Source organism: Lathamus discolor, chromosome 1 (assembly GCF_037157495.1).
Source record: "Lathamus discolor isolate bLatDis1 chromosome 1, bLatDis1.hap1, whole genome shotgun sequence".
NCBI classification, from domain to species: Eukaryota; Metazoa; Chordata; class Aves; order Psittaciformes; family Psittacidae; genus Lathamus; species Lathamus discolor.
The window spans coordinates 8,197,933-8,221,007 of NC_088884.1; the positions used below are offsets into that span (position 1 = coordinate 8,197,933).

At 43.0% G+C, this 23,075-nt stretch overlaps 1 protein-coding gene across 2 annotated transcripts; it reads right to left on the reverse strand.

The window, feature by feature from the left end:
* Nucleotides 1–319: 319 nt before the first annotated feature.
* Nucleotides 320–16,039, reverse strand: RXYLT1 (ribitol xylosyltransferase 1). 2 transcript variants are annotated; one of them, XM_065683895.1, is made up of 6 exons: nt 15,835–16,035; nt 15,229–15,399; nt 13,860–13,962; nt 5,353–5,667; nt 2,313–2,483; nt 320–1,231 (listed from the first exon to the last, which is right to left on the reverse strand). In XM_065683895.1, the coding sequence occupies exons 1-6, from the start codon at nt 15,977–15,979 to the stop codon at nt 814–816; spliced, it is 1,323 nt and encodes a 440-aa protein (XP_065539967.1). In that variant the 5' UTR covers nt 15,980–16,035; the 3' UTR covers nt 320–813. The 2 variants fall into 2 exon arrangements, with proteins under 2 accessions (XP_065539967.1, XP_065540055.1); XM_065683983.1 differs by lacking the exon at nt 320–1,231 and having other exon boundaries at nt 2,315–2,406; nt 15,835–16,039.
* Between the last annotated feature and the right edge of the window lie 7,036 nt (nt 16,040–23,075).

The window sequence follows — 23,075 nt, forward strand, 5'->3', positions numbered from 1 at the left end:
ACCTGTTGAAACTGCTTGTTGCACATGTACTATCATAAACATGCACTATTGCACTTCTGCCATCTTTTGGAATTGACAAGTTTCAGCAGATGTTGAGCAATGAGATAAGCTACAAGCAGATTCACGCTTCAAGCCTGGTGTTTGGAATGTGCAGCTGTAAATGCAGGTAATGAATACTCCCAGAGGAGAACTTCACAAGGGTTATGTCCCAAGACTAAACAGAAATGAAAGCAAGCAATTTTGATATCTGAAGTTAAAGGGGAAATAAATTGCTATGAAGCATTTCTAAGAAAAAGGTTTCTGGTTTTACCTTGAAATGTACATTTTTATTCCACAGTGTTTAATTAGCTTTATGGCCACCTTCTTGGACATGAAATGCCAATCAAGTAAACAGTTCACATTTTCAAAACAAGCACCTTACCAGGATATATCTTAATGACCGTGCTAAACCTGGCAATTTTGCTACAATCATGCTTCTCTTCTTCAGTCTACATAATAAATTACCCTGTACAATACAGCTTTTCCCTTCCTCTTCTTTGAGCACAACTGTTGTTCGCATGTTGGATTTTAACAACTTCACACGCTCAAAAGATATTCTCTTAAAAAAAAAAATAAAATCACAGCAACATGGAAATTGTGAAACTAGTAATAAAACTGTTGACATCCTTACAGACTATCATCCTGCTAAGTCAACAACCTCTCCGGAAGTTGTTAAGGATGGAGAACCAAACATAGCTCCTGGCCAACCTAGCACAATTCTGTTGACTTCAAAAGGAATGCATCCACCCTGTCTAGATTTTCAAAAGAGACAATTTACCCTTTATCACTGGACAAAAATGAATTTTCCAGACTATTAATGAATTTCTGTCTCATCCATGCTTTGAAGTTTCGATACCATTCTAAAAGCTTTTTTCTCCTTTGAATCTTATCTTGTAAGCTCATTTTTTTTTCTTTCTCCAGAACAGCAGGAAGCTCTTTCCAGTTTTTAATAAAGATAAATGGAGCTCCCATGGTCTTTAATAATTGTAATGGAGCACTGTGGTACATTGATGAATTTCCGCAATCACCTGGTGTCATTACATCTTCTATAACAGGCAGAGATCCATATGAACACGCTTCATAAATTCTATAGCATTCTGTATTTATTCCCACTGGGCACAATGTCAAATCACTCTGCAGCAGGGCATCTTGATAGTTTTTGAAACTTTCATTTGTTTCTTGAGGCTGCCACCTAGGAAGGTAAAGTGGTTGAAAATTAGTATTTTTCCCTACAGGCACTGCAATGAAAAAAGAGATATGCTTTTATTTCAATTATCTATAAAACTGAAAATGCTGTCAACATGAGTTTCACACTGCACACACAATCAACTGGCTTTTGCTTTTTGTCTAAACTATACCTAAAGAGTCTTCTAAAAGTTTTCTGAAAACGCCAGTCACTGTCAAAAACAGACTGTAACACTTTTAAGATAGGGTCCTTTTAGATAATTGTTAATACTTAGAAGTACAACAAGCAAATTGAAACACCACTTTACATCTGCATGACCTAGATGATGCACATGTCAATTTACTTCACATCATAGTTCAGAAACAGACATAAAGGGAGACACTCAATGGACTTCTTAATGATTTTTTTGTTTTCTCCGGACCTTAAACACTGGAACTCAATTGAGGTTTGCTCTTCAAAAGTTAGCATGAAAAGCGAGCCATTAAACTGAATCCATCTGCTTGAAGCACCTCAGAATATCTTTTAAGTCACAGATATAATCCAGCTCCTGAGATTCTCCATCAGGGTGGAGCTGAGGTCTTCCCAATGCTATCAAACATTTTACAGGTGTTGCTTGGCAAAATTAATACACACAATCAGAACCCTGATGCTGTTAGTCAAAAGATCTGTTCTACTTAGTTGAAATGAGATCTGTGCTGTGCAGATTAAAGCCAGTCTCTTCTATGGAATACAACAAAACACAGATATCATTTTGTTCTACTAAGACATTAACACACACAAGGTACAACAGAAATTTTTCTTCTCCCACCATAATCAAATGTATGTAAGGGAAAAAAAATATGGTCTTTGTACATAGCATACATCAGGGATTTTTCTATATCTTTAAAAATATGCTTTACGTAAAAGACAGCAATAGAAAGGCTGTCGTGTTATGAAGACCTAAACAAAGAGCGTCAGGAACGTTCTCTGTTTTAATTCTGACTGGTTACCTTTATTTGTACTATTTTTTAACATTCAATAAGGGATTGGTAATAATGAACTAGGCAAAAAAGTTCGAATATTTTCACAAAGTAAATCAAAGTCTTACTGTTCTCTGGCTGCAATCCAGCAAAGTTTGTCAAGCCCATCCTGCTGCAGAACTTCCATTAGTGTTTCCCTAGAAGAGTTCTTATAAACTGTTCCTAAGAAATTACATAAGAAAGATCTTGGATCATGTAGCATTGACCAGCTGGGTTCTACAACTGGAAAATTTCTGTAGCTGTAAAAACAACATACCCATTAGACGAGTGTATGTTTTATGTCAAAGAAAAAACATTTTACACCATTTCATCTTTACTGCAGCAGATTCTAAGACTAAAACAACCTATTTGTTCCCAATACACATCTATAAACACAGACACACAAGCAAGTCAGTGCAAGTTTGTCTCTATTCCCTTTGCTCTCAGAGACTTTCCAGAATACTTATGTTTTCTTTTGACATCAGAGACATTATGTGTGCATGTTACAAAGCATCCTTGAGAAACATGGTTTTTCAAAAGCAGCTGTTCTTGCTACAACCTCTAGTTATAACTGAAATGGCCAGGTTAATGGTAACTACGGAATTTAAATGTCAGCTACCTTAATCTCTGGACATGCTTAGTAACTGAAAATAACACTAGTATCTTCTCAAAGTGAAAATCCCATTTTGATCTGAGTGGACTTCATTAATCTAATCTTTTGGCTACTAAATAGCTGTCATACAAGCTATTTAAATTGTCTTTTTGGACTCAACAAAATCAATGCAAAGTCCTGCAATCCAGTGTAAATTGTATGCCACCCTTCAAGACAACTTTTCACCACATCAGACATTCTTATTTTGACTGATTCTTTGAATCATACCTCACTTATTTTGGTCAGCATGACAGTCAGTGAAACACTGCTGCAGCTGAGGGGCTAGCACTAACCTTTTAGAATCATAGAATAGAATAGAATCATAGAATAGTTAGGGTTGGAAAGGACCTTAAGATCATCAAGTTCCAACCCCCCCTGCCATGGGCAGGCACACCTCACACTAAATCATCCCACCCAAGGCTCTCTCCAACCTGGCCATCAACACTGCCAGGGATGGAGCATTCACAACCTCCCTGGGCAACCCATTCCAGTGCCTCACCACCCTAACAGGAAAGAATTTCCTCCTTGTATCCAGTCTAAACTTCCCCTGTTTAAGTTTGAACCCGTTACCCCTTCTCCTGTCACTACAGTCCCTGACGAAGAGCATCCCTATAGGCCCCCTTCAGGTACTGGCAGGCTGCTATGAGCTCTCCACGCAGCCTTCTCTTCTCCAGGCTGAACAGACCCAACTTCCTCAGCCTATCTTCATACGGGAGGTCCCCTGATCATCCTCGTGGCCTCCTCTGGACTTGTTCCAGCAGTTCCATGTCCTTTTTATGTTGAGGACACCAGAATTGCACACCATACTGCAAGTGAGGTCTCACAAGAGCAGAGTAGAGGGGCAGGATCACCTCCTTCGACCTGCTTGTCACGCTCCTCTTGATGCAGCCCAGGATACGGTTGGCTTTCTGGGCTGCGAGCGCACACTGCTGGCTTCTGTTCAGCTTCTCATTGACACCCCCAAGTCCTTCTCTGCAGGGCTGCTCCGAATCTCTTCTCTGCCCAATCTGTGGCTGCGTCTGGGATTGCTCCGACCCAGGTATAGGACCTTGCACTTGGCATTCATTACATAAAGTTAGTACTTTTCCTGCTACAGCTGAATGTTAAGAAAGTTTCTGCTCCTTTGCATTCTCAAAGACACATACTCCTACTGTTGTTATTTTTGCTTGATCACTGTTCTACATCTCTGCTGTTTCTTTTTTTTGTAAGAAAAGATATACCCTGATCCCAATTCCTACTGGTTTCAAAGGTAGTCTCTATTACATATTGATTTCTTTATTGCTGTTAATGGTTCTGACAACATATTCAGTGTCTTTACATTCCCTTTAAATTTCCCTTTACATTTCTTTTCATTAAATTTTGATAAAACAGTCCTTTCCTTGTTCTGCTGAGTGATGAATGTTAATTCACTTTCAGAGAACCATTTTTTCTTCAAGACAAATATTTATGAAGGTTTCTACATCTCTGTTTTCCCTCTTCATTTGGAAAATCTGGCGCATTTGCGTACCTTTAACCACAGTTTTTACAACTGTTGGTGTGCAAGGGCTGCGAAGCCCCATTCTGATACCTGATGCATCTTTCTCCACCCAGCTTTGCACTGCAATTTACTGCTGTAACTCTTATTACTTTCTGTTATGTCAACTTAACCTTTGCAACTCAAAACTCAGCTTCTTACCAGGAACTTCCAATGCCAACAATTCCCAGACACCAGCAAGAATTTAAATCTAGTCTATTTCAATGACACTGTGTTCAAGCTACATCTAAAAACACAGTTTGCCAACTGGCTCAATACAGGCTACTGAATTTAAATTCAACACAAGGTATCATCTTTTCATCTTCTATTACCAGAAGTAGCTAAACCACTATTAACTCTGTCAATACAGAATAAAAATGCAGCTAACTGAACCAAACCTTTATATGCCACACATTAGCTTAAGCAGTAAGCACACCAAAAACGTTTTTGTGAGTAAGCAGTTAAACCAGCTTATATGTGATACTGGAGTATAGTAATTCCAAACAGGAGCTATAAGACATCCTATTGAGAGCAATAACAGGTGTTAAAAAAAAAGTACCACCAATACCATCCCTTTCCTAAACAAGCAGTAGCTGACATTTAATTACATAAGTATCTTCTAAATCCTCGTGTCACTGGTATGTAGTACATCAGCAGTTATGATAAATCTCAACAACAGATCCACGAAAGAAAAAAATAATCAAACAGAAAACCTGGTTAACCAGACACAGGTTCATTTTTTTAAGCTCCCTAAATCCCAGCATTATTTTCCTGTTATCATCTTTATTGCTAAATGCAATTCCAAAGATTCCAATGCCTGATTTAGAAAATCATGAACAGGCTCACATTCTACTGTTTACTTACTATAATTGCTCTGGATATCAGCAGAAACATTCATGAGTATTTTCCACACCTTATGGATAACAATTCTGTTTCAATCATCATTTGTGTCTAGAGCACTTACGTAGCTACTCCTAAAGGCCACTGCAAAATATCTTCTTCATTTACCAATGCATAGTCGTACGTAATGAAGAGCAGATTTACAAATCCTCCATTTCTTTTCAGATATGGTTGAATCCATTCATTGTTGCACTGCTCACTTCCAAGCAGCACAACTGCTACATGCTGTAGTTTGTGAGTCTGAATTAACGTTTGTGCATAATGCAACCACTGAGTGGCGTAAGTGATCTTCGCTTTTTCTCTTCCATTCAGAACTAGCACAACATTTTCAGCTTCAACTGAGAAGTAGCCAGGAACTACAGATGGACCAGTGATGAAGCTGTGAAAACCAAAATACAAACAGTAAACACCCTTATGACAAATCATTTACCTTAATGCTCTAAACACCCTTACTACACAGTCTGTACTCCAAGGATTTTTTTCCCCCCTTCAATAAACGCAGTATACTGCAAAATAACTATGAAGCTGTAACCATTTCTGCTGTTAGTATTCACAGCTTAACACGGGAATAAAGCTGCCTTCATTTTTATTAAGGAAAAAGGAGATTCAGGCTTATAAAATAAGATATTTTGTCAATAAATCAGAACTACTACCATATTCAAAACTCAACATGTGGGTAAACCAATCAACTGTAAAAAAAAAAAAAAGAGGGATATACTTTAATGTTCACTGAAAGTCAACTTTTTTTTTAATTCCAGTAATAGCCAATGAATACTGTACCACAAGAAAAGAGAGGCCCTCCCAAAAATCTGTAAGAGAATACTAAACCAAGTATCATTACGAAGGACTGGTTTGGCATACTACTTTTCTTTGTAATTTTGGTGCAGTTAAGGTTAGACCACAAAACCCCTGTGTCATCTGATACTCCGTAGAATTTGTAACACGAGAGGTGTTTAAGTAAATGTAAATTTATGTTGCTTGAGTGACCCAGGTCAAATTTTATGCGCTGATATAAACTAGTAAGCACAAATATTTCAGGCAGAAAACTGCATTTCTAGAGCTTTCGCAATGTATTTCACAGAGTAATTTCAATCATGTAGCAAAATCATTAAATCAATAATCATTTATAAGTATCTGACAACAGTTAATTATGAACCTAAATTAAGCAAACCAGTGTTTGGTTCAGCTCTTGTTCTTCAGTAACTGAGATGTTAACAGACTATTTATTGACTGAACTCAAAGGATTAGTGATTACAGCTTGGGAAGAGTAGAGGAAAAAAAGTAGCACACCCCCCCCCCCCCCACCAAGAGTCAATTAAGTGTTAAGTTTTCCAAGTCTGCTGCATTCCTACAGTTTTTCAGCTACCAGCAATGCTTAATTCAGAATGAGTTTTAACTGATTTAGAATGAGCATGAGTTTTAACTCATGAAGCACTGAGACTGACAGTTAGTTTCAGGTCAAGCGTGCTTAGTGAGGAAAACAAAATTCACAGCAAAAGCTGTAAAAACTATTCCAATGAGGTTATGTGAAGCAGACAGACCTCAGGCAAGCATTATACTAAACCTGAGTTAAACTAGTATGCTGCTGTCTTGGTGGGAGTGGCGTATTTTGGAGCCAAGAGTTTAACAGACATGAGAACAGACAATGAGAAAAGATTTGTAAGAGAGAACATCTTGAACATCAAAATGCCCAAAATAGTGAATCATGTATGTAGTCAATCCAGTGACTGCCTTGAAAAAGAGACCTGGGGGAAAAGTGTTTCATCTATAGACAGAGTGCTGTGAGGCTTATCAACTTTACAGGAATAACCAGATGTACAGGTGGGGAAGCAGTGACCTGTGTGCAGGAAAACATGAACTTTCTCAGTGCAAAAAAGTTGGGAAAAGAGAAAAGTATGGAAATCCTATACTCCAATAAACCACAGAGCTAAGGTTGTACTATTAACTCCCAGTGGGAACATGAGAAACATAAAGAGAGATTACAAAAGCTACAAAATTAAGGCAGTAGTTCTAAGAGATTTTCACTACTCACATGAAGGTTAGCTCAAGGATGCTATGGGAAGATTACACTTTTGGACTCGATAAATTACTTGTTTCCTGTCAAGTCCTTGTTTTTCCTTACTAGTCTTAGAACCCATATGACAAGATGCTATTTCAGACTGGGGTCACCCAGACTTAACTCCAAAGGTGTTAGACAACTATTCTGCAACAGAAGCATAATTAAGCTTAACACTGTAGCAGGAGGGAATGTACCAAATACAACCAGCATAGTGATACTCCATATGAAACAAAGGAATTAAAAATGAGAAAAATCGAGAAAAAAGTCCCTCTGACGGGAGTAGCCTAAGTAAGAAGTAGCTTGCAAGGAGCTGTTCAAAAACACTGTGTAAGCAGCTCAGGTATGCTGTGTGCCTCAATCCCAAAAGAAAACAATACAGACCTCCAAAATGCATATGGCTTAATAGAAAAGTTAGGGAAGCTGTCAAAGGCCAAAAGTCAACATTGAAAACAATTAAAAGCTTGCCCAAACAAGGACATCAAACCTCACAAAATACTGCTTATGAAATGCGAAGAAAAAAATAATGCTAAAAGCAATTTGAAAAGCACCTTTCAAAAACAGAATCATAGAATCATAGAATAGTTAGGGTTGGAAAGGACCTCAAGATCATCTAGTTCCAATCCCCCTGCCATGGGCAGGGACACCTCAAACTAAACCGTCCCACCCAAGGCTTCATCCAACCTGGCCTTGAACACCGCCAGGGATGGAGCACTCACAATCTCCCTGGGCAACCTATTCCAGTGCCTCAGCACCCTAACAGGAAAGAATTTCCTCCTTATATCCAATCTAAACTTTCCCTGTTTAAGTTTCAACCCATTACCCCTTGTCCTGTCACTACAGTCTCTGACGTAAAAAGAAAAACGATGCTTTAGTTAAAAGTAAAGGTTCTTGAAACACACAAAAACCAAAATACATTAAAAATATACCAAAAAGACAACTACAGAACTGGAGGGACAACAGTTTAAAATGGGATGCCAAAGCCATAACAGAAAAAAATCCTGTATCTAACTCATTTTTCTCAGCAAGAAATACAAGGTAAAAGACCACAAATATTTTATCAAACAGAGGATTTGGACCTGGATGGCATTCACTTGGGAATTCTTAAGGAATTCAAACATGGGATTGTAGAACCTCTGGCAAAGGTGTGCAGCTGTCATTATAAAGAGCCACTATGCCTTATGAGAAGGGGTCCACCAGTATTATTCCCATCTACAAAACAGCTTGAGGACTCTGGAGCAGACTGGTCTGTATAAATTCCCTCTTTGGAAGAGTGTAATAAATAGTAAGATCACTGTATCTTATCAAAAGGTAAAATCACTGATCTCATATGTGGACAAACACTGCTGTTCCACCAATCTGATGGAAATCTATGAATAGGTAAATAATACAGAGGATCCAGTAGACATAGTGTATTTGGATTTTCAAAAAGCTTCACCAAAGGGTATTAAGGAAACTGAATTGTCACAAGCTATTCTTGGCACAATCCTTTGGCAGGTAAAGAAATCTTTGCTGACCAATATGCTTTCATTCTGGCATGAATCATAATGGTGGCAATTTGTGAAAGGACAGCAGAACCAGACTTAAGAACTGCTGAACAGCTGGGGTTAACAGGGATTCGGAGAAGGCAACACTGAACATTTATGAAACAGAGAGGGTGTGACCCCCACTGGAACAGAAATTTAGGAATGCTCTTACTTAAGGACAAGAGATAAGAAGGTTGGCACTCCTTGCTCAACAACATCCTCCTAGATGACAGGAGGGAAGGATGTGAATCGCTCCAGGCCAAAGAAAGCGTGAAACCCTGCTCTCCTACATGTATGAATGTGCCAATGCCACTAGAATCCACAGCTACGCAGCTCTTTCTCCACTCGTGTTTTTAAATACATGTCCCTGCATTTCATGAACAAGCTGGTAATTTTAGCATTATTTAGGCAACTTCTTTGGTAAAAACTTGAAGCCATCAAAATCTATATAAAATGTGTATTCTCTATTATACATATACAAAATGGGCTTTTTCATGCACCCGTGTTCAAGTGATATTTTGGCATTGTGTTTTCAGATTTGACGTTCTTTAAGAACATTCATGAGAGGTCTATGTTTTAACAATCATTACTTACCACAAAACACTGCACAGCAGCACATATTCTCCAAATATGTCACCTCAGCTAGTTCCCTCTAGCCTCATCTAGTAATCAACTGGAGATAATTTACCTTGGCCAGGCATTAAAGAAATCGACAATTCTGTAATATCTTATAATCAGAGAGCAGAAAAAATCATGTACTAATTACTCCTGACCAAAAAAAACCCAAACTAAAATAACATTTCCCATTTGAGTAAAAAGTAGAACAATTTAATTTCAAAATTCTAATAATTTAAGTGACAGTTATATTTATTTTCTATACTTTATACAAGTTCCTACTAATCTGTCAAATTATAACCTCTGTTACATCAGTACCAAACTTAAACTCTGTATTTTTATAGGATCTAACATATAAGTTGAAGTTACAATAAAGACTCTTATTATCCCTGGTTCCTCTAAACACAACAAGAAGATATTTAAATGCTAGTACAGAAGTCTTCCTTTGAGAGATGCATACCCTGAGGAACTATGGGAGGCTATTTTTCAACTGAAACAGGCACACCAGAGAGAAAATAACCATAATCAGTCAAGTGACAGACTCATTAAGTGCAGCAAATTCCCTTCATTTTATAAACATGAAAGGCAAAGACTTGGAAAAAATTCTCACATCCATACCAAGAAGACAGTCTATCTGACAGAATGCCATTGATTTCTAAAGCTTCTAAAATTTTACTTCTAGAAACAAGTCTCTTCCCACCAAGATAACACTACAGGCTGTTGTGGTTTAAACCCAGTCAGCCACACAGTTTCTACTACCCCCCCCCCACCTCTTTCTTTCCTTTCCCCTCCTCCCGGAAGGATGGGGAGGAGAATCAAAAGAATGTAACTACCACGGACTGAGATAAGAGCAGTCCAGTAACCAAGGTATAACACAAATCACTACTGCTACCACCAATAATAATAATGATAAGGGAAATAACAAGGGAAGAGAATACGATACCACCTGCCAAAATGAGCCCGACCCCAAAGAAAGCGAGTGCCCTTTCGAGTAACTCCCAGTTACCTCCCAGGGCATGACGTGCTGTGGTATGGAATACCTCTTTGGCTAGCTTGGGTCAGGTGTCCTGTCTCTGCTTCCTCCCGGCTTCCCCTCCTCCCTGGCAGAGCATGAGACTCACAAAGTCCTATGGCCAGTCTAAACATTTGAGCAGTAACTAAAAATATCGGTGTTACCAGCTCTGTTCCCAGGCCGAAAGTCAAAACACAGCGCTGCACCAGCTACTAAGAAGGACAAAAAAATGACTGCTACTGCTGAACCCAGGACAAGGCACAAGTCTCCATTCAAAGAAAGTATTGTACCCTCTCTCTTCAAAAAAATCCCTTCCAATTCACAATCACGTATTTACTTCAAAAATTATCTACGAATTTCAACTAGAACCCTATCTTACTGTGCGAGGAATAACCACCTTTCTGAAGCAACAGTTAAGCACATCATTTATTCTTTAAAAGAAAGCTTTTTTAACAAGTGGATCCTGGTGAAATTGACTAAATGCTATAGGAGAGCTACTAGGGCAGACTGTAAAAGAAAAAAAAATCCTTCAGCTTTTACTGTATCCTTACAGAAAGCCTTAAAAATGATATTAAATATGACGTCAAAGTTCTATACTGTTCATTAAATATAAAACGTTTGACAATTGTCTTAAGACATGCATGATCACAGATCAAAACCCATTTTTTAAACAAACAGTGCTTCAAGTGTAATCTTTGTAAATCAAGCAGTTAACCAGATGCTCACAGAATGTTTTTTGTTATAAACAGAAACAAGCTAGGGACCAGGTTAGGAAAGCTAAGGCCCAGTTAGAATTAAACTTGGCTAGGGATGTTAAGGGTAACAGGAAGGGATTCTATAGGTATGTAGGGAATAAAAAACAGACTAGGGACAACATAGGACCCCTCCCGAAGCTATCGGGACAACTGGCTACAGAGGATTTGGAGAAGGCTGAGGTTCTGAATGACTTCTTTGCCTCGGTCTTCACCAGCAAAGGCTCTGACCACAACACCCAAGCCTTGGAAGGCAGAGGCAGGCACTGTGAGAATGAAGACCTTGGGCCCACTGCAGGAGAGGATCTGGTTCGAGACCATCTTAAGAACCTGAACATACACAAGTTCATGGGACCTGATGAAATCCATGAGTGGGTCCTGAAGGAGCTGGTGAATGAAGTTGCTAAGCCACTGGCCATCATATTTAAAAAATCATGGCAGTCAGGTGAAGTTCCCAACAACTGGAAAAAGGGAAATATAACCCCCATTTTCAAAAAGGGGAAAATGGAAGACTCGGGGAATTACAGACCAGTCAGTTTCACCTCTGTGCCTGGTAAAATCTTGGAGCACATTCTCCTGGATGGCATGCTAAGGCACATGAAAAACAACAAGGTGCTTGGTGACAGCCAGCATGGCTTCACTAAGGGGAAATCCTGCCTGACCAATTTGGTGGCCTTCTATGATGGGGCTATGGAACTGATGGGACAAGGGTAGAGCAGTTGATGTAATCTACCTGGACGTGTGCAAAGCGTTGGACACTGTCCCACACGACATCCTTGCCTCTAAATTGGAGAGACATCAATTTGATGGATGGACCACTCGGTGGATAAAGAACTGGCTGGATGGCCGCACACAAAGAGTTGTGGTCAATGGCTCGATGTCCGGCTGGAGACCGGTAACGAGCGGTGTCCTTCAGGGATCAGTGTTGGGACTGATCTTGTTCAACATCTTTCTCAGTGACATGGACAGCAGGATTAAGTGCGCCCTCAGCAAGTTTGCTGATGACACCAAGCTGTGTGGTTCAGTTGATATGCTGGAGGGAAGGGATGCCATCCAGAGGGATCCTGACACACTTGTAAGGTGGGCTGGTGCCAACCTAATGAAGTTTAACCATGACAAGTGCAAGGTCCTATACCTGGGTCGGAGCAATTCCAGGCACAGCCACAGGTTGGGCAGAGAAGAGATTCAGAGCGGCCCTGCAGAGAAGGACTTGGGGGTGCTGGTCGATGAGAAAATGAACATGAGCCGGCTGCAGTGTGTGCTCGCAGCCCAGAAAGCCAACCATATCCTGGGCTGCATCAAGAGGAGTGTGACCAGCAGGCTGAAAGAGGTGATCCTGCCCCTCTACTCTGCTCTTGTGAGACCTCACCTGGAGTATTGTGTGCAGTTCTGGTGTCCTCAATATAAAAAGGACATGGAACTGTTGGAACAAGTCCAGAGGAGGGCCACGAGGATGATCAGGCGACTGGAGCACCTCCCCTATGAAGATAGGCTGAGGAAGTAGGGGCTGTTCACCCTGGAGAAGAGAAGGCTGCATGGGGACCTCATAGCAGCCTTCCAGTATCTGAAGGGGGCCTACATGGATGCTGGAGAGAGACTCTTCATTAGGGACTGCAGTGACAAGACAAGGGGTAACGGGTTAAAACTTAAACAGGGGAAGTTCAGGTTGGATATAACGAAGAAATTCTTTACTGTAAGGGTGGGTGAGGCACTGGAATGGGTTGCCCAGGGAAGTTGTGAATGCTCCATCCCTGGTGGTGTTCAAGGCCAGGTTGGACAGAGCCTTGGGTGGCATGGTTTAGTGTGAGATGTCCCTGCCCATGGCCGGGGGATTGGAAGTGGATGATCTTAAGGTCCTTTCCAACCCTAACTATTTTAAGATTCTATGAAATCATGGGTTTGATACAGTCCTATTTAGAAATGAATGAGTGAAGTCTCGTTTCCCAGAGTGGAAGAAAAACCAAATAGCAGGAGACATTTTCTTGCGTCACAACTCCATGAGTCTTTCAGCCAGCTATGAGCTGCAAACCCCATTTCTTCAACTTTTCCTAGGGTTGTTTTTCCCATCCTCCCAAGGTCCCTTGGCTGCTCTCCCTCTCAGTATTGGGAAATCCTTCCACATTTTTTCATAGAACAGATGAAACTGCTCCATAGTTTTCTATTTCTTAACATTTACAAGTTTTGGGCTATAATTTGCTGGTTCTATCAAGTATGTCTTTCCATGAATAAACGTAAGCAGTTTCTGTGCTTATTTTGAATCAGAAATTGTGTGTGTATTCCACAGTTATCAAAACATGACAAACATAAAGTATTTACAACTAAGAACTGTTTCGGTTGGAAACAACCTTAAGATCATCTAGTCACAACCCCCCTGCAGGGACACCTTCCACTAGACCAGGTTGCTCAAGGCACCTGTCCGACTTGGCCTTGAACACTGCCAGGGATAGGGCATTCACAACTTCCTTGGGAAACCCGTTCCAGTTACTAAACTAACTGCAACTTCTGAGACAGACAAAATAAAGCAAATATGCATCTTATATGTTCTTTAACTTTCCAATACATCATTTGTTAAAGGTAACACAACTAAAGTCAACATCATGCAACTAGTACCTGAAATATGTTTTCCCTGCTTTTTGGCTTCCTTCTCTCCATTGTGCAGTCACCTCAGCTGGCTCAAGGTGCCCTCCAAAAATATGTTGCCACAGGTAAAGACCTACATAAAGGAACAAAGGACTGAAAATCTGAGTGTACACATCTTACCTACTCCATACTCTTAGCAAATAAAATATTTATGGGAAATTAAAAAGCATAACAACGTAAGAACATGGGAAAGAAATGACAAAGCTTCTCATATATGTCATATTCCATATGACTTTGAATTAGTGAAGATGAATTTTTCACACATTGGGGCCTTTAAAAAGATTCTTGGGCTGTCAAAGTATCAGCAAGTAAGGATATACCACTCTACCACTTCTCTAAGCCTATCTTTCCAGTACACGCACCACCTAAAAATGAAGAAGTATTTATCAGCACTTCAAGGACATACTTCTCTTAGGCTTTTCTGAAACATATCAAATTTTTGTGAAGGAATGCATCACCACATAGTATACCAATGTATTCTACAATTATCTGCAAGTAAAGTTCAAATGAACCTGGAAACTTGGGGAGGGACTCTTCATCAGGGACTGTAGTGACAAGACAAGGGGTAACAGGTTAAAACTTAAACAGGGGAAGTTTAGATTGGATATAAGGAGGAAATTCTTTCCTGTTAGGGTGGTGAGGCACTGGAATGGGTTGCCCAGGGAGGTTGTGAGCGCTCCATCCCTGGCGGTGTTCAAGGCTGGATGAAGCCTTGGGTGGGATGATTTAGTGTAAGGTGTCCCTGCCCATGGCAGGGGGGTTGGAACTAGATTATCTTGAGGTCCTTTCCAACCCTAACTATTCTATGATTCTATGTTCAAAAAAGGCTAAATAAGAACTATATGTCTTCAGTACTAGTTAAAGAGCTTGAGAGGATCTTGGCTCCGTGTCTTCTACAACTGAATAATTTCAAAGTTCAGCAGCAGCAGTAATACTGCAGTACAGAAAGCGCCTTATTCCTCAGTGTGTGATGCTTTATTGCACAAAGTTGAAGTGTGACAAAAATATATATTCCGGTTTAGCCAAGCAAGAGGCCTGTCCTTGTCTTGTAAGCTAGATTCTATGAAAAAAGTAACTGTGTTTCTCTACCATTTGAGCAATTTTCTTTGACAGATCTGAAAAACAGCCTTGAACTGGTGCAAAGGAACTGGAGTCTAACTACTCATATATATTGGTATTAATGTAAATTTGAGTTACATCTACCAGTTCCTTAACACTCTTCATGTATTATGCATGTATAATCTGTATTATCTAGTTATATATGTACATTTCAGACCAAAAAAAAAGGTAAAGTGCTGTAACAGGAAGTGGTTAACAGACATTGATTACTTCTGCTTACCAATTGCTGCTTTGCCCCAGATCTGTACTCTAAGGCTCATTTGTTCTAAGTGAGATCTTGCATTTTTTATCATCTTAAGATTAGCTTCGTATCTCTGCTGAGAAGCAACCAGCTCATTCTTCTCGTCCCCTTCCCATGGATTCCACTCTTCATTTCCCAAGGCAACATGATCTAAGAAACCCGAAAGCGTCATTAACGTGAAAAGAACAACCTAGTAAGCTTAGCAAACGGACGAATTCTCTCCAGCTCATGATGTTAAGCAGCCCCTGACAAGCTTCCACCCGCCCCGGGCCCGGTGCCCCACAAAGCACTGGGGAAATGGCCGCCGCCAGCCCCGTCCCCCTCAGGGGTCGCCCCCCGGCCCCGCCCGCCGCGGCGCTCCCGAGCAGAGGCGCTGGGAGGCGATGCGCTGCCCTCGGCCTGGCCCGTGCTCTCCAGGCCGGGGACACAACGGGGGAAGGCCCCGCCGCTCCCCCACGCCCGGGGCGCCGAGGCCTTTCTGGCGCAGGCGGTGGCTGACAAACCGCGTCGGCCGCGGAGCACACCCGCAGCGGCTCGGCCGGTGGCAGGCAGGGCGGCTCGGAGCGGCCCCACCGCCGCTCTCACCTCGCGGGCCGCGGTGATCCCGGTGCGCCGGACGGGAAGCGGCCGGGCGCCGGGGCCGGAAGAAGACGGTGTAGGCCGCGTAGAGTGAGAAGAGGACGTAAGCGGCCGCCAAGGCAGAGCACAGCCGCTTGCGAGCGCCCCGCATCCCGCCCGCCGCGGGGCGCGGTGCGGCGGCGGCTGCAGCCGCGCCCTCTGCTGTGCGCAGGAGGGGCCTGCACCTGCAGCCCGGGCCGCGTCCGCCGCTAAGGAGACTTGAGCCTGCCGTAGCACGGCCTGCCTCTGCCCCGCGGCCCGCCCGGGCGCTGCCGTTACAGCCTGCGGGGTGCGGCGGGTGCGCTGCAGACACTTGTTCTGTGCAGCCCGGAGCCGAGAAACCAGTGCTTTGAGGTACTCCTCCTGTGAAGACGGGCTGAGAGACCTGGGGCTGTGCAGCCTGGAGAAGAGAAGGCTCCAGTGAGACCTTAGAGCAGCCTTCCTGCACTTTCGACCTCTGCGCAAACAAAGTAATGCCATCTCCTAGATTTTAGGAAGCAGAGGTGTCCTACAGTGTGTAAGAGGGTGAAAAGCCCAACGACAGCACCTAATGACACTTAAAACGATTCTGAGCCCGGGTCTGGTAAATCAGGAAGCTTGGATGCTTTCTTAGCTGTGAGACAGGCTTGGTGTATGATCTTGTGGCAGATTATCTTGTCCCATGGTGCTCCAGCTGACTCCTTATAAAATGTTCATAACTGAACTTCTGGGAGTATTATGAATCCAAGTTGATATAAAATAGTTGAAGTTTTCTTCGAATGACTGGCACTCAATAAAGACAGGAAGAGAGATTCAGAGCGGCCCTGCAGAGAAGGACTTGGGGGTGCTGGTCGATGAGAAAATGAACATGAGCCGGCTGCAGTGTGCGCTCGCAGCCCAGAAAGCCAACCGTATCCTGGGCTGCATCAAAAGGAGCGTGACCAGCAGGTCGAAGGAGGTGATCCTGCCCCTCTACTCTGCTCTCCTGAGACCTCACCTGGAGCATTGTGTGCAGTTCTGGTGTCCTCAACATAAAAAGGACATGGAACTGCTGGAACAAGTCCAGAGGAGGCCACGAGGATGATCAGGGGACTGGAGCACCTCCCATATGAAGATAGACTGAGAAAGTTGGGTCTGTTCAGCCTGGAGAAGAGAAGGCTGCGTGGGGACCTCAGAGCAGCCTTCCAGTACCTGAAGGGGGCCTATAGGGATGCTGGGGAGGGACTCTTCGTCAGGGACTGTAGTGACAGGACAAGGGGTAACGGGTTAAAACTTAAACAGGGGAAGTTTAGATTGGATATAAGGAGGAAATTCTTTCCTGTTAAGGTGGTGAGACACTGGAATGGGTTGCCCAGGGAGGTTGTGAGTGCTCCATCCCTGGCAGTGTTCAAGGCCAGGTTGGATGAAGCCTTGGGTGGGATGGTTTAGTGTGAGGTGTCCCTGCCCATGGCAGGGGGGTTGGAACTGGATGATCTTGAGGTCCTTTCCAACCCTAACTATTCTCTGATTCTATGATTCTATGAAAAAAGAATCTAATAATAAGGGCTTTAAGCAGTAAACAAACATCAAAAATACATTATAAGGCATCAAAAGTTGGGAGATACAGGGGAAAGCTGTATTATCTGGTTCAATAACTGTGTTTAGAAGTAGGAAAAAGAACAAAAAAGAATACAGAAGTGTCAAGTACATTCAACAAATGCCTATTCTGTTCAAGTATTCATTCCAACTAAGGAAAATTATCCTGGAATTTCAAAATTAAGATTCTGAGCATGTCTGGAAGCCTAAGTCAAAATATTTTCTGCTCTACATCAGGTAGAGCAGAGTAAGCATCTATGGAAGTAAGCTTTTTTTATTTTTTTCCTTTGTAAAAAGTAATTTTTCCTGTACATATTACGCTAACAACAACACTCCCTGATACTTGTTTTTATGACTGCCTTTAATAAATTATTCTTTGGTCTCTGTTACACCCTTCTAACAAAACCTGTAGTTAAATTCTGGGTATGATTTATCTTAGTCTCTGCCCACTCATTGTTGGATTGGAATCGATTGACAGATATCACTGGGAAGTTCTAAAAAACCAGTATCGATGTCATGGTTTAAGCCCAGCTGGTAACTCAGAACCACACAGCCACTCACTCACTTTGCCCCGCACTTTTTCCTCCCAGCTCCCACAGGGATGGGGAGGAGAATCAAAAGATGTAAATCTCACGGGTTGAGATAAGAACAGTCCGGTAACTAAGGTATAACACAAAACCACTTCTGCTACCACCTACAGTAATAATGATTATAAGGGAAATGACAAAGGGAGAGAATATAAAACTAAAAGGGGAAAAGGAAAAGAAAACAATAAACACAAGTGATACACAATGCAGTTGCTTACCACCTGCCAACTGATACCCAGCCCTACCCAAGCAGGGTCTTCCGGGTAACTCCCACCAGTTTATATACTGGGCATGACGTGCTGTGGTATGGAATACCCCTTTGGCTGGTTTGGGTCAGGTGTCCTGTCTCTGCTTCCTCCCATTTTCCTGTGTCCCTCCTCACTAGCAGAGCATGAGACTGAAAAGTCCTTGATCGCAGTAAACATTACTTAGCAACAGCTAGAAACATCAATGTATTATCAGCGTTGTTCCCAGACTAAAGTTGAAAACACAGCAGTGCACCATCTGCAAAGGAGAAAAATAACTGTTACAGCTGAACCCAGGACAATTGACCAGCATGTAACACATGTAGACCTGAGCAAGGTTTTAGAGCATCGACAGGAATGAAAGAAAGGATCAGTTAGACATCTAATCAGAATGTGGAACAAAGTTGTTGCTAGAATCCCTGCAGAAAGGTTTTGAGTTATAATTACTGCTCTATTAGTCCTGTTTGCACTGATTAAGAAGTTTGCAGGGTTTTCTACTCCCATCTGCAGAATGTAGTAGGCAGCTGCTCTTACAATTTTTATTCTTCAATGCCCGAGACTCCTGTGAGGCTGCATGGTACAAGGCTGAATGAAAGGGAGAAGTCTGCAGGGGACAATTCAAGATATGAAGCCACAGAGAGGCCTCTCTGCTGGCTGCAGATCACTGTGCCTGTTCCTGGATTTGGCAGAGGTTCTCTCCTGGGTGAGGGAGATAGTTCTCTTGTGATGAGAGAGGTAATGGACTCTGGTGCTCATTACTGCTCAGTTAATAGAAATACTTCTTTATTCTGCTGGCTTCCTTCTCTGGTTCATATGAGTACATCCTGACATCATCCTTCAGACAGAATTAGTCTCGGGTTAACTAAAGTAGTTTACCTGCAGCTAATTACGGTGGCTAAACATTCACCTCAGCTCGGCGATAGCTTAAGGCAGAGACATGATGGTAAGGAACTGCTGATAATGGTGACAAATTTAGGCTGCATCAAAAGGAGCGTGACCAGCAGGTCGAAGGAGGTGATCCTGCCCCTCTACTCTGCTCTCCTGAGACCTCACCTGGAGCATTGTGTGCAGTTCTGGTGTCCTCAACATAAAAAGGACACGGAACTGCTGGAACAAGTCCAGAGGAGGGCCACGAGGATGATCAGGGGACTGGAGCTCCTCCCGTATGAAGACAGGCTGAGGAAGTTGGGGCTGTTCACCCTGGAGAAGAGAAGGCTGCGTGGAGACCTCATAGCAGCCTTCCAGTATCTGAAGGGGGCCTATAGGGATGCTGGGGATGGACTCTTCGTCAGGGACTGTAGTGACAGGACAAGGGGTAACGGGTTAAAACTTAAACAGGGGAAGTTTAGATTGGATATAAGGAGGAAATTCTTTCCTGTGAGGGTGGTGAGGCACTGGAGTCGGTTGCCCAGGGAGGTTGTGAGTGCTCCATCCCTGGCAGTGTTCAAGGCCAGATTGGATGAAGCCTTGGGTGGAATGGTTTAGTTTGAGGTGTCCCTGCCTATGGCAGGGGGGTTGGAACTAGATGATCTTGAGGTCCTTTCCAACCCTAACTATTCTATGATTCTATGATTCTTAAATTCAGGGTGGTGACCTCTTTATTTTTTTTTTTTTGTTTGGTACAGGTGGATCAATAAGAGAGTGTCCACCTGTGACCTTGTAGCTTCTTGGTTTCAGTAAGAAAAGCCTCTTCCTGAGAAACTAACACACTGCAGAAGAATGCAAATAAAATAGGGTTTGTTTGGTTGGGCTTTTTTCTCTTTTTGTAGCTAATGAAATGACAAAACCAACTATTGTATTTAGTTCTATGTTTATCTCAGATACAATTCATACCTATCTGCAGACATTTTTAGGTGTCAAAGGGTTCTACATCCCATGTGGCATGTGTTACATTTAGAGTATCTCCAGGCTGTTGTCTGTGTAGCCTCTGCTCCATTTCTCTCCTTTCCTCCCATTCCATCAAAATGTAAAGCCCTCCAAAACACTGTGTCTCCACATCTAATACAAAGAAAGGACTCATAACTGCTGCTTCCAAGATTGTTTCATGTCTTAGATATTTTTTAATGTCAGGACTAGGTTAGACCTTCCCAACAACCCAAGTAGGTTTGATGTTAGTCATGCATCCCTAGCAGTTCATGGTGGGGAAATCTCTGATGAAACTTCTTCCCATACTTGCACTGGCACAAGGCATTGACCAGGGGAGGCATTGACTCTATCACCCTCTGGAAAGGAGGCATGTACCTTCCGATGGGTAAGAGCTATGGATTGTCTCGAGATGGTTTGAACATCTGATGAAATTTGCAAAAAAGCAGGAGTGGAATATGTTCTTTGGAAGTCTTCTGCGTTTATCCAGTTGAGCTATGTTTCTATATCTCTGACACTAGCAAGACTCGAAGCCTCAGTCTGAAGCAGGACATGCTCCTCAACCAAATGGTTGCAAATCTTTTTGAGGTGAGCAATATCTGTTCAGTTCCCTATGAATTTGGTTTTATTCCCTCGTGGCCATTTCTAGAAATTCCTGAGCTGTTTCCCTTGGGAAAACATACTGAAACACAGAGCCTGAGAACAACAGTACTCCATCAGAGAGAAGGTCCATCTGGCCCAATATTCTTGTTCCCAAAGTGGTCAACCATCAGTAGAGCCTATGAGCAGAGCAGTTCTACTTCTGCCAGGGTTCTGGGGGTGTTCTAAGGCCTCAGGGGCTGGGACCCATCTCCTCTGGGACCCCCAGCTCACTGCCTCCTGCCAAGGGTCCAGGGGACGTGTCTTTTCTCAGCCTGTGGCCTTCAAGCCCTGCTTGAGCCATGTTGTAGCTGTGCCTCTCCCTGTCTCCTGGATGGGTCTGGAACCTGCACTGCAAAGAGCTGCTCTTCTGCATGGATGCCTTAGACCTAGGGCATCACTTGCCATGCAGAGTTGTAGGCATAACATAGCCTAACCTATGCCAATTCTATTCTGGTCTAGTGTAGTCTTTTTCATTCTGTTCCATTGCATTCCATTCCATTCTATTCTGTTCTGTGTTTCATGCCTCTCAGTTCCATTCTGTTCCATTCCATTTCATTCCCTATGCTCATGAGCTGCATAACAGTGAGACTGATTTCTCTGCAGTGTCAGGGTTTTTCAGCTCCAAAAACATTTTCAAGGGTGTTTTTCAACAAATCACAAAGCTTTCAAGTGGAAACAAGATTTTATTGTTCTATTTGACTTTGGCTTAATTTCTTACATTTTATGTTATTTTAAAATCATTAAATCCTAGGATCATAGAACAGTTAGGGTTGGAGAGGACCTCAAGATCATCTAGTTCCAACTCCCCCTGCCATGCATGTTGCCCAAGGCTCTGTGCAACCTGGTATTACACCTCGCCAGGAGATGGCACCCAAGGGTCTGTACAACCTGATTTTATACATGGTGTTACACCCTGTCGCCATGGCTTAGAGCACACACAGCATCCTTGGGCAACCTGTTCCAGTGCCTCAGCCCCCTGACAGTAAAGAACTTCTTCCTTATATCCAACGTGAAAGTTTTATATTATTATTTGTGAGCATCGACACCGACCGCACACAAATGTGCAAGAAGAAGGTGTGTGGTAGCATGGGCTATTTCCCAAAGCATAACACCTATGATGTTAGCACACTACTGACTTCCAACACTTGTTCATCTACTGCGCTTCCTGGCCAGGCATGCATAAAAAGTGCTCTTGTGCCTGCCCAGTGCTGGTGTTGCATGCAGGAAGAGCTGGAGAGAGGCAGCTGCTGATAGGGCAGCAAGCCTGGAGACCTTCCACGCACAGGCTGCTGTGCACAAGCAAGAACCCCCAGGGAGATGGAGCCAAGGGCAGAGCAGAGCCCACTCCCGCTCCGAGCTTCAACTGGGCAATGGAGCCAGGGCACGAGAGTGACTTGGAAGTGCAAGAGCAGCGGGCAAGAGCTGAGTCCAAAGGGGAGCCCTGACAAGAGGATGTGCTCAATGCCACAGAGGACAAGCAGCAACTCCCAGGACTTACCTTGGGAGGCCAGAAAGCTTCCTTCCTCTGGATGTGTTCACAAGGGCCACCTGTATGGAGCAGGAGCAGCAGCCTTTGGGCCGGAGTAGCCCAAAGGAGCCCTGTCAAGCGACTGTGCTCAGCTGCAGAGGAAGGCAAAAAACCTCTGGGGACACTCGCAGGTCTTCCATGAGTTAAAAAAACCTTTCCCCCCAAACTGCAGGACATGTGGGGCCACCTTGGTGGTGCATGAGCAGCAGGCAGTAACCCAGCAGAATGGACCAGAGGAGCCCTGACAAGTGGTCCTGCTCAATGTTCAGAGGGAGACAAAAAAACCCCAGGGACCAGTGCCAATCTGCCCCAGGGGAAAACTTCTTCCTGACCCCAATTCTGGCGATTGTCTATCCCTGAGCATGTGAGCAAGACCTGCTGCTGGTCCACTGGCTGGTCATGCCTCCCAAGAGATAACCGAGCCCTATTCTCCCTCAAGCTGGAGCCACCTCAGGGGCTTCTGAGAGAAGCACTGGGATCCCTGAAAACATCTCTGCACTCTGTTGCTTAGGGCTTCTGCCCCTGGCTCAGTGGGGGATGAGGATAGTAAGCTCTACAGTGATCTTCAAGAAGACATTCCTATGGTCTGGCAATGGCTATCCAGCTGAAAAGGATTGCTATCCCTCCCATGAGCTAAGAAGCTATTCATGTCAGGAAGAAGACCCAACAATAAGATCAGAATACGGACATGACAACTTATAATGTGTAAATCAATGAAGAAGGATGTTTAAATGCTCAATAAGGAGCAGAGACCCATGAAAGGGCTGTAAAGAATCTAGATATTATGGT